The sequence below is a fragment of the Emys orbicularis genome, chromosome 1 (assembly GCF_028017835.1).
Source record: "Emys orbicularis isolate rEmyOrb1 chromosome 1, rEmyOrb1.hap1, whole genome shotgun sequence".
Classification (NCBI taxonomy): domain Eukaryota; kingdom Metazoa; phylum Chordata; order Testudines; family Emydidae; genus Emys; species Emys orbicularis.
Genome location: NC_088683.1, coordinates 49,029,799 through 49,042,020, shown reverse-complemented (window position 1 = coordinate 49,042,020; position 12,222 = coordinate 49,029,799). Strand labels below are relative to the sequence as shown.

The 12,222-nt window shown below is 40.5% G+C and overlaps 1 protein-coding gene across 1 annotated transcript in view; it reads right to left on the bottom strand.

The window, feature by feature from the left end:
• The window catches only part of ANKRD26 (ankyrin repeat domain containing 26), a 173,887-nt gene that overhangs the window by 73,329 nt on the left and 88,336 nt on the right, over nucleotides 1-12,222 (bottom strand). Inside the window, exons 22-24 of the mRNA XM_065405700.1 lie at nucleotides 9,799-9,957; nucleotides 1,765-1,798; nucleotides 1,369-1,510 (exon numbers count right to left, since the gene is read on the bottom strand). Of these exons, the coding sequence (XP_065261772.1) occupies nucleotides 1,369-1,510; nucleotides 1,765-1,798; nucleotides 9,799-9,957 (335 nt within the window). The remainder of the gene's footprint in view (nucleotides 1-1,368; nucleotides 1,511-1,764; nucleotides 1,799-9,798; nucleotides 9,958-12,222) is intronic.

The following is a 12,222-nucleotide window of genomic DNA, read 5'->3' as shown; positions in this document are numbered from 1 at the left end:
TGGAGACAGATATTAAGTTTGATCTCTACTTCCTCTGACAAAGGTATTACAGAGGCCACATACCCAGCTGTGGGGATGGAATAAAGGAGCCCTCTGCTGCTGCAATACTGGATACCATTGTCTCTTTAAGTGTAAACGCTAATAGGTGACCCTTCTGTAGTGTCTGCTGATTGTGGAAGCTAGACAAATAATGGGGAGAAAAGGAAAATATCTAGCTAAAGCTCAGCAAATATATAGAGAATGGGGAGGAGATTCTGTGGCATCTTTGTAGGTATGTCTCCACTGCAATTAAACCCCAGAGCTAGCCCATGGCAGCTGATTCAGGCTTGCAGAGCGTGGGGTAATGGGCAGTTTAATTACGGTGTAGACATTCAGGCTTGGGCTGGAGCCCAGACTCTAGGGACAAGGTAGGAGGGTCCCAGAGCTCAGGCTGCAGCCTGAGCCTGAACGTCTAAACTGCAATTAAGCATCCCATTAGCTTGAGTCCTGTGAGCCTGAGTCAGCTGGCATGGGCCAGTTGCAGGTTTTTAATTGCAGTGGAGACATACTCTAAGAGGTTATCTCCCTTAATACCTGTGCTGGGGATTTTCCCTCCCCCGGTTGTGGTTCTGGCTCTGGGGATTTTAGAGACCCTTTAGAGGTGGAATAGGCCCTTTTACCCAGTCTATGAGGGTTATCCTGTGTGGAAGTAGAGAAAAGGATAAAGGGAATTTGAACGCAGATATCTTAGTTTCTAGGAATAGAGCAAGAGTCAGGCTAACACTAGCTCTAATAACGCGAGATTTCAAGGCAAGGCCTGGGCAAGTGGAAAGCGAGTGGGAAAAAAACTGTAAGAGATACTGTTTTTCGACCTTGTGTTAGATAAGAATGGAATACAGACTGTAGCAGGAACTGCTGAGAAAAGTAAGATATCAGAAGGAATATGTATAAACAAGATGCGGTTGTTGATCATTATTGTCTGTAACAAAAGGTATAAATGCTTGCCCTAATTGTTTATCTAACGGAGACCTGCCTAGGGAGGGGAATCCCTGCCCACGTGTACTCTCCCGTGCAATTGCAATTGCTCATAATAAAACTGCCTCTGGCTTGTTGCTTCAAACTCTGAGTGAGGACATTGTTTTCTTCCACACCTGGCTTACTACCCTGAATCAGTGTTTCAGACAGCCAGGGCTCCCAGGGAATATATCCTTCTTTATGGTCAAAGGAGACAATAAGTTTGGGAACAAACAGCTAGAAATACCTAGGATTTAAAAATATGTGCTTGAATTTATAATGAGAATTCAAAGACACACAGGTGAAAAGCATTAATGTTGTCCAGAGAATTGTAATCACTTGTCTTCAATTGCTATTGAAACATAACTCTTTTACCTTTGCCATCCATACAAAGCTGTTCTATCAGCAACATAGCATCTCTGTAGGTTGAAGCAGGCAACTCTAAGTCCTCTGTAGCTGTGTCAGAAGACTGAGTTAATTCATCAAAATCATCTGCAACATCCATCTGTTTGCCAATCTACAAATAAGACATAATTTCAAGAAATATTGTAAATTACCATAAATTATAACAAAAACAAGGTTATTATTCATTTACTCAACTATTTCCCACACATTGTCGTCTCAAACATGATAGACTGTAAACTCGTCAGAGAAGGGACAGTGATTTACATATCTGGTGAAACACCATGCCCATTTATGAGTGCTTAAAGTGCTATATAAATGCTTAACATTTAAAGCAATATTTTTGTTTAGTAAGCTATTTTACAGTACCTTGTTCCTTTCATCTACTGTTTTGGCTCCAGGTCTAGAAAACAAAAATAAATTTTGATATTGGAAAACAGATGTTAAGATAGAAGTAAAATCATGTGTTTGTTCTGAAAATATTGATTTATTCATTTAGTAAATGTGAATTCTTTTATGGTCAATCCTGCATGAGATGTGGACAAGGACTCAGAGTACACTGCTGAGTTACCCTCAGAGCTGCTTAACATGGTGCTTTGTTACTCACAGTCCAACAAGATGAATAAGCTGAGAGCAGTGGGTGGACTGGCAAGAACACTGCCCAGAATACGTTAAGTAATGAGGTATTAAGCAGCTGGCTGAAAAAGTAATACTATTTTCTTACAACTAGGCCTGAACACTGACGCTTGCTCACATTGCTCCAAACCATGTACACTTCACTACACTCTGCAGTGGATGGCTCTCTGTATAGATGCTGAACAAACATTGCATGCTCAACACTGGGGGTTTTGGTTCTTTCACTTCTTTCGGCATTAAGGAAAAAGCCTCTTATGGTCCAAAATAATTTTAAACCACTTATTTTGGATTCCCCATTCTCCATCAACAATGTTTAATTTTAGTTATAGCTGTTGACAACCTAGAAAAGCAATCTAAATGAGTCTTGCAAATATATTCCATAAATGCAGAAACATAATCTTTTTAGTGTGCCATAAAATGTAAATATGGTCTCAACAGGAACATTTTTTCAATGAACTTTGGATGCTGCAGAGTATTACACAAAAAAATGGTTTGATTTTCTAAAAAGACTAAAAATTAAAGTTTCTGACATGACTTTTTTTAAGCAGTGATAAAATTAATTTTTAATTACTCAGAAATGTACTTGAACTGAGTCACCATGTGATCTTATTGATATAACTGTTCTTCCCTTCCTCATCCTGTTCTTTCTCTCGCTGATTTTGTTATTTCTATATTTTAGATTAGAGGCTCTCTATCTGTGGTCCATGGATGTCTGCTAGTCTAAAGTACGTGCTGGTGGTCTGTTACATGCTGCTAGCTCTTCCTTATTTCTAAAAATATATAGACAGCTAAAAACGCAGGGGCAGAAGTAGTCTTGGCACATCAGTTGGCAGCTCCCAAAGGGGGTTCTGTGATTCTACTCATCACAAAATTCAATGTTGATAAATGCAAAATAATGCACGTGGGAAACCTAATCCCAAGTATGCATACAAAATGATGGGGTCTAAATTAGTTGCTACCACTCAAGAATGAGATCTTGGAGTCATATTGGCTAGTTCTCTGAAAACATCTGCTCAAAGTGCAGCGGCAGTTTAAAAAAGCTAACAATATTAGAAATCATTAGGAAAGGGATAGATAAGACAGAAAATATCACAAAGCCACAATATATATCCATGGCACACCTACACCTTGAACACTGTTTGTGATTCTGGTCGCCCCATCTCAAAAGAGATATATTAGAAATGCGAAAAGTAGAGGAACGGGTAACAAAAATGATTAGGGAGATGGAACAGCTTCCGTATGAGGAGAGATTAAGACGACTGGGACTGTTCAGCTTGGAAAAAAAGATGACTGAGAGGGGGATATTATAGAGGTACATCAAATCATGAATGGTGTGGAGAAAGTGAAAGTGTATTTACCCCTTCACATAACACACAAACCAGGAGTCACCCAATAAATTAATAGAAAGCAAGTTTAAAACAAATAAAAGCAAGTATTTCCTCACACAACACAGTCAAACTGGGGAACTCATTGACAGGGGATATTGTGAAGGCCAAAAGTATAAATAGGTTCAAAAAAGAATTAGATAAGTTAATGGAAGATATATCTATTAATGACTATTAGCCAAGATGGTCAGGGACGCAACCCCATACTCTGGGAGTCCCTATACTTCTGATTGTCAGAAGCTGGGACTTTATGACAGGGGTGGGATCACTCAATAATTGCCCTGTTCTGCTCATTCCCCCCGACACATCTGGCACTGGCCACTGTTGGAAGACAGGATACTGGGCTAAGATGGATCATTGGTCTCACACAGTATGCCCATTTATTTGTTGCAATTACCACAGTGTGGTAGGCATCTGTACAAAGGAAGAGATGCTCTAAACATTTGTAAATAGGACAGCAGACGGTCCCTGAGGATTTTCTGTATTAAAATGTATTCCACACTATGAAAAACACTGAGAACTATTATTTTAGATTACAAACTCTTTGGGTAGAGACATTAGAATTTGTTTTGCGAAGTCCCTCGCAAAACGAATTCTAAGCTCTGTTGGTACTACAGTAGACACTCATTAGTAGCAACATATCAGTACCCAGGTACCTTGAGAGGTCATCTAGTCCAGTCCCCTGAACTCATGGCAGGGCTAAGTATTAAAAAAGGTGTTGATCTAACCTGCTCTTAAAAATCTCTAATAATGGAGATTCTACAACCTCCCAGGGCAATTTAATTCAGTGATTAAATACCCTGACAATTAGGAATTTTTTCCTAATGTCCAACCTAAACCTCCCTTGCTGCAATTTAAGCCCATTGCTTCTTATCCTATCCTCAGAGGTTAAGGAGAACAATTTTTTCTCCCTCTGGCTTGTAATAACCTTTTATGTATTTGAAACTGTTATATCCCCTCTCAGTCTTCTCTTCTCCAGACTACACAAACCCAATTTTTTCAACCTGCCCTCATAGGTCATGTTTTCTAGACCTTTAATCATTTTTGTTGCTCTTCTCTGGACTTTCTCCAATTTGTCCGTATCTTTCCTGAAATGTGGCACCCAGAACTGGACACAATACTCCTAATCAATGCAGAGTAGAGCGGAAGAATTACTTCTCATGTCTTGCTTACAACATTCCTGCTAATAAATCCCAGAATGATAATTGCTTTTTTTTTGCAGCAGTATTATACTGCTGATTCGTATTTAGCTTGTGATCCACTCTGATCCCCAGATCCCCCTCTGCAGTACACTTTCCTAGGCAGTCATTTCCCATTTTATTTGTGTGCAACAGATTGTTCCTTCCCTATTTACTTCAGGCCATTTCTCCAGTTGTCCAGATCCTTTCGAATTTTAATCCTATCCTCCAAAGCACTTGCAACTCCTCCTAGCTTGGTATTGTCCGCAAACTTTATAAGTGTACTCTCTATGCCATTATTTAAATCATTGATGAATATATTGAACAGAACCAGACCCAGAACTGCTCCCTGTGGGACCTCCATTTGATATGCCTTTCCAGCTGGACTGTAAACCACTGATAACTACTCTCTGGGAATGGTTTTCCAACCAGTTATGCACCCCCCTTACAGTAACTCCATTTAGGTTGTAGTCCCCTAGTTTGTTTATGAGAAAGTTATGTGAGACAGTATCAAAAGCCTTACTAAAGTCAAGATATACCACATCTACTGCTTCGCCCTAGCCACAACACTTGTTACCCTGTCAAAGCTCTTAGGTTGGTCTGACATGATTTCAAATCCATGCTGACTGTTACTTATCACCTTATTATCTTCTAGGTGTTTGCAAATGGATTGGTTAATTATTTGCTCCATTATCTTTCTGGGTACTGAAGTTAAGCTGATTTGTCTGTAATTCCCTGGATTGTCTTTATTTCCCTTTCCCTATGCTGCTACTAAGTGGCGGTTGCTGTTATGGGGAGTGTCTGACCAAAGGCATATGAAGAGTTAAGAGGGTTTTGGAAGGGATGTGGCAGCCACATTGTGTGGGGGGAGTTGGTGTGTGTGGGGGACCCCAAGTTTGGGGGGAATTGGGCAGGGGAACCCTGTGTTTGGCAGGGGAGCCCCCAGCTGGCAAAATGGCTGAGCGAGCCTGGCTGCCAGGGCCAGGCTGAGGGTGCTCCCGTTGGGAGGTTCATGCTCCACCCTGGCAAGGGATGGATGGATGGGGAGGGCACTGTGTACAGCCTACAATGGAGGATATTTAGTGAATGTTGAGATAAGAACCCAAAGTTTACTTAACAGCGACACTTGAAGGAACCAGGCCCAATGGGAGAGCACTGGGATGCAGAGAAGTTCAACTCATTGTTATATGAAGGAAATGAGGAGACAACAAGGTTGTTATCTGGCAGTCATCCAAGCAGATAAAGTGACAACCCCTATATCAGAATGGCACTGAACCTCCTAATGGTGAGTAATAGCCAGGCTTCTTGTAAGCTAGACAGTATTTCTCAATGACTGGTCCATGAACCAGCGGTGGTCCCTGAGATCTCCCTGACACAGTTTAGGAAGGTAGCAAGCTGGTCCCTGCTCTCTAAAAGGATGAGAAACACCTGAGCTAAAAGATACAAGTGCATACCTTTCTAACAATGGTAGTCTTCATTATCAATTCATCTTACTGCAGCTATCAAAAAAGGCTAATGTCCACATCCACAAACACCATGTGGAGTTCTTTAAATGGGGAAAAGTAGTACCCTAACCATGCTCCAATCCCCCATGAAGGTGTCAAAAAGGAAGGCTAGGTGGGTTCAGAAGCAAAGTCTTCTTTCCTTTTTTATTCTGCCTTTCCTCCAATACTCCTTTTTTCCCTAAAAGAAAAAGACTAAGGGCTGGTCTTTACTATGGGGAGATCGACGCTACTGCCCATAGATTCCATCTGCAGCGACAATTCCATGTGTATCCCCTCACCCACCAATTAAATTGTTGCTTCAACCCTTCTATGTATGTGCTGGAGTTGGGATGTACCCGGTCCACCCACCATTCTCTGGGGTGTACCACCCATCCTTGCAGTGGGGATCAATTTAGCGGGTGAAGATCCGCTAAATCGACGGCAGAGCGCTCTCCGGTCCACCCCGGTACTCCAGTTCCCCAAGAAGAGTAAGGTAAGTTGACAGGAGGGCATCTCCCATCGATGCAGCACAATGAAGACACTGCAGTAAGTCGACCTAAGCTATGTTGACTCCAGCTATGTTATTCATGTAGCTGGAGTAGCGTAACTTAGGTCGACTTACCCCCATAGTGAAGACAAGCCCTAAGCATTAAAAGAAGAGGAAAAGGGGAACAGAATAGTACTAAAATGAGGGCTACACACTTCTGAATAAAAGGAAGCAAAAGAACCTGGAGGGGAGAAAGGTTTTTATAGATAAGAAAGAGCGAGTTCTCAATTCATTTGCCTCTTTATTTCCTGGCATACTGCACACTTTTTGAGAAAATTATTATGGAAGGAATGGTGTATGGTCATGGTACTAGTGGACAACCAGCAAGATGGATGGATGGGGCATGTCAGACCACTGGAAGGTCAGCTGCTGAGTGCTCAAGTTAGCGATGGATCGTGAAGGCTACCAAAAATTCTGCTATGATGTCACTGATATTCAGACATGAATAAACAGATTGACTTTACTTTTTAGATAGCTCACGAATACTAAATTATTCTGAATGTCTGTATACTTGAACAACAAACTTGAACAAACAAACAGTAGTATGCAGTGTTGTAGCCGTGTCAGTCCCAGGATATTAGAGAAACAAGGTGGGTGAAGCAATATCTTTTATTGGACCAACTTCTGTTGGTGAGAGAGAAGCTTTTGAGCTACAGAACCCTTCCTCAGATCTGGGAAAGATACTCAGAGTGTTACAGCTAAATACAAGGTTGAATAGATAATTTAGCATAAGGAGTTAGAATATGTGCTAAGGGACCATTCAAGATTAAGTGGCCTGTTAACACCCCTATAGTCATAGGACAAAAAGGGGGGATAGTGGGTTAAAGATTGTTGTAGTAAGTCATGAATCCAGTGTCTTTATTAATTTTTAGCGTCTAGCAAAGTTATGAATTTAAGCTCCCAGGCTCATCTTTCAAAAATGTTGTGCAGGTTTCCTGTGAGGATGAGGACTGATCAATCACTCTCTAGCTAACCTCTTTGTTAAAAGCATTCACCCACAGGTGATATAATGTTTTTGTCGTTTATCATTTCCCTGTGAGAGTTCATTTGAGAGCATAGTGATTGTCTGGCTTCACCCACATAGTTGTTGGGGCATTTAGTGCACTGGATGAGGTACACTAAGCACACTATTACTGAAAAATTGTTTACTTTCTCATTTTTACTATACAATTATAAAATAAATAGATTGAAATATAAGTATTGTACTTTAATTTCAGTGTATAGTATATAGAGCTGTATAAACAAGTCATTGCCTGTATGAAATTTTAGTTTGTATTGATTTCAAGAACCACTGCCTTATAGTATGTGCTAACTACTTACGCTGCACTATCTGTCCTTGTACTTAGCTGTGACAGTGAGTACCTTTCCAAAACCTGAGGGGAAAAAAATCTCTCTCTCTCACCAACAGAAGTTGGTCCAATAAAAGATATTACCTCACCCAACTTGTTTCTCTAAAACAAATACAATAGAACCTCAGAGTTGCGAAAATCAGCGTTATGAACTGACCGGTCAACCACACACCTCTTTTGGAACTGGAAGTATGCAATCAGGTAGCAAAGGGGAAAAAAGCAAATACTGTACAGTACTGTGTTAAATGTAAACTACAAAAATAAAATAAAGGGAAAGTTTAGAAAAAGATTTGACAAGGTAAGGAAACTGTTTCTGTGCTTGTTTCATTTAAATTAAGATGGTTAAAAACAGCATTTTTCTACTGCATAGTAAAGTTTCAAAGCTGGATTCAGTCAATGTTCAGTTATAAACTTTTGGAAGAACCACCATAATGTTTTGTTGAGTTATGAATGTGACGGGTTGGATCACAGAAACCCCCTTGGGAGCTGCCACCTGATGTGCCAAGACTACCCCTGCTTCTGTTTTCCCTGCCAGCTCAGGACTCCAGCACCCTGTCTTGCTGAGCGAGACACTCCAGTCTGGCTCCAACACAGACCCAGGGTCTGAATCACTTGTCCCAAAGCTGCAAGTTTACCCGAAAACAGCTCACAGAGCTGTGCTTGTCTTTAGCACTCAGATGCCCAACTCCCAATGGGGTCTAAACCCAAATAAATCCGTTTTACCCTGCATAAAGCTTATGCAGAGTAAACTCATAAATTGTTCGCCCTCTATAACACTGATAGAGAGATATGCACAGTTGTTTGCTCCCCCAGGTATTAATACATACTCTGAGTAAATTACTAAATATAAAGTGATTTTATTAAATACAGACAGTAGGATTTAAGTGGTTCAAAGTAGTAACAGACAGAACAAAGTAAGTCACAAGCAAAATAAAATAAAATGCGCAAATCTATGCCTAATCAAACTAAATACAGATAATCTCACCCTCAGAGATGCTTCAGTAAATTTTTCTCAGACTGGACACCTTCCAGGCCTGGGCACAATTCTTTCCCCTGGTACAGCTCTTGTTGCAGCTCAGGTGGTAACTAGGGGATTCTTCATGATGGCTTCTCTCCCCCTTTGTTCTCTTCCACCCCTTTATATATCTTTTGCATAAGGCGGGAACCCTTTGTCCCTCTGGGTTTCCACCCCCCCTCACTGGAAAAGCACCAGGTTAAAGATGGAGTTTTGGAGTCACCTGGGCAAGTCACATGCCCCTGCATGACTCAGTTTTTACAGGCCAACGCCATTGTCCACATGGTATCTTGCATGTCTCCAGGAAGACTTCTTATGTGGATTGGAGCATTCCAAGATGCATTGTTCTCCAAGTGTTTCCTGATCAGGCACTTAACCTGGCAAATTCCTTCCTAAAGAAGCTGACCAAATGCCTCCCAAAGCTTACTTAGAAACCAAGCAAGCATACAGCCCATATTCTTAACCTCAAGTAGAAAATGATATATATATATATGTACAAATAGGATGAATAGATATAGTAGACCATAACCTTTACGGAGATATGTTACCTGGCACAGGCAGCACAAAACATATTCCAGTTATGTCATACATACATTTATAAGCACCCCCTCCCCATAAAGCCTTATGGGGTACACTGTCACAATGAACATTTCAGAGTTATGAACACCTCCATTCCCGAGGTGTTCGTAACTCCGAAGTTCTAACGTAGGACTTATTTTTAGTGTCAGTTCTCAAGCTAATTTCTACCTTAAATAAGTTATATTTCTAATAGTCTTAAATGAGAAATATAGCATTGTTATATTCTGTACCTTCCTTCATCCGGAGATGTTTCACTCAAAGTGCTATCATCCAGTACTTGGAATTGATTTCCATTGGTAGAATTCATCTGCTGATTACCTCTCTGTTTTGAAATCCGCTTTTTGTTTTCATTTTTCTTTACATCCTTCACATTCAAGGCAGAATTACTACTTTCAACACGAATAAAGAAAAAAATCCAGTACTTAAGTATCTTCAAATAAAATACTTTGTAGAAGAGACAAATTAAAAAATAATATAGAAGACAATACCCAGGAACATTGAAACACTTAAAAGAAAAATGTCTTCTACGATAAAGTACTGAAGCTGATTCCACCAAATAGCGAAGGACACACCAACAGTATAAGCACAAATTTTCCTCCACACATAACATGTTGCCACATGCATTAGAATTCCTGGGTCAGATTCAGCCCAGCAGGAGCAAATGTCACTCTTCTGTGCCCATGGAAACAGATGCTCTGGAATGGGGATTCACCTTGAGGGGCAGGTGGAATTACTGCAGCTCTTCATCATGGAAGAGCTGCTTTAAAAACCTGAAAGATTCACTGAATCAGTACATCTCCCAGCTGATTTACCTCCACCTTCTCCTTGACCAGCCAAATCCACTATGACGACTGTTCTTGATGGCTCTAGATCTCCTACAGAACAGAGATTGTAGGTGTTTTGCACCACTATGTCTACCTACTCCACTGGTGAAATTTCTACTGCTGACAAGCAGCTCAGGTTCCACCAATAAGTAAGTCTAGCCCTTTCTAGTCAAAGTGAAACAGAGAGAACCACTGTATTATAACAGTGTCTGAAGGGAATGGTTAAAATACTTCCCTCTTGACAAAAATGAATGTTCAAATTTCATACATTTTCCTGTGTTTCAATGTTTTATAGTGCGTTTATAACAACACCCTTGAACTCTCTTCTAGACATAACGGGTTTAATCCTTCCAGGTGCTGAGCACTCTGGCCCTGAGTGCTTTAAGTTAAGTGCTTTAAGCAGTTCTTGAGTAGTCCCAATGGGACTACTCACATGCTTTAAATTAGGCATAGTTTGCTGGAAGACTCGGCTACTTGCAGGCTCAAACCCCACAAAGTGCTCTTATTTACTGTTTGGGCAATTCCAAAAACTACTTATCTGCAATTTGATCAGCTTGGTAACAATTTTCTGAGATTTCTGTACAGGCAAGGAATAGCGATGGAATTCTTTATACAGACATAAATGTGACTCTTACTAATCCATTTCTTTAGCTAAAGTTAAGTTGAAATAGATATCTGAAAACTGTAAATTTCCATCTATTTATAGAAAAGAAATTCATGTTGTAAATATTTTTTAGATTACTAGAATACACTTTTGTATTCAAATATAAGCAGTGTTTAGTTTCTATAAATTACTCTTTTAATCAATCCACCATGTGGTTATTTTTAATTCTCTTATTAATTATATGTAATATAACAAAAATACTTTATATTGTCATTCTACATCCTGCCTTGCCTAAACCCTTACTCCAGAGGTGGCCAAATTTTTTGATAGATGGGATATAAGGTGGACAGACTCTGACCCCTGTTAGTTGTCACTGTGGCCTGACTTTCATGGATGCACAAGTGCATAGAGAGGCATAAATGCCCCCTTATTCCCCTGCACCACCTACCAGGATCATAGGTAGCAGTAGAGAGAAGAAAACACAGCATCCACAATGCTCATCCTTTGCACCCCCACATAAATGAAAGACAGTAGGAGATACAGAATAGAGAGCAGGCAGAGCACTGACTTCACCCACAATGAACCAGCTAACATAGCTATCCTGGTGCAACCAGCAGAAATACGCTGTGCTAGCACAAACTTGGTACAGGGTACTTATTAAAGCAAGGGGGAACCCAAAAAGTAGACTGTGACTCACTGTACCTCCCTGTCTGCTCCAGGGATTGTGCAACAACTGAGTCAGTGTTCCTTCTGGTCTGCTCTACAGGCAAACCAACAACTTGCTACCTCTTGCTCAGGGCAAAAGTATCACTGTGCGTTAAAGGGGGAGAAAAGAAGAAAGGTGATGAGGACTAGTGTTTGCCTACACTCTCAACTGAGTTCAGCAGTAAAAGAAAAAAGTGACTAAAAGGTTAGGTTGCAGTTAAGAAAACCCTGCTGCCACTAAGCAGCAAAATTAAAAGGAACTGGTCATGTGTGATGGCAAGCCAAGCTTTGTCCATCTGCACGCTATTCCAACTCTGGGTAACTCGTTAAAAGTATCATCTCTCCCCTTGTTCCTGCGAAACACACATGAATAGAATGACAATGAAATCTATAAATTTACTGATTATAAAAGAGACAACTTGCACCCAACCAGAAAAAGAAAAAATTAAACTGTGAGCCACTGTCTCTCTATAGCTAAGTCCGCAACCAGTTTCCACAATCCCATCATATTTTTGCTCGTC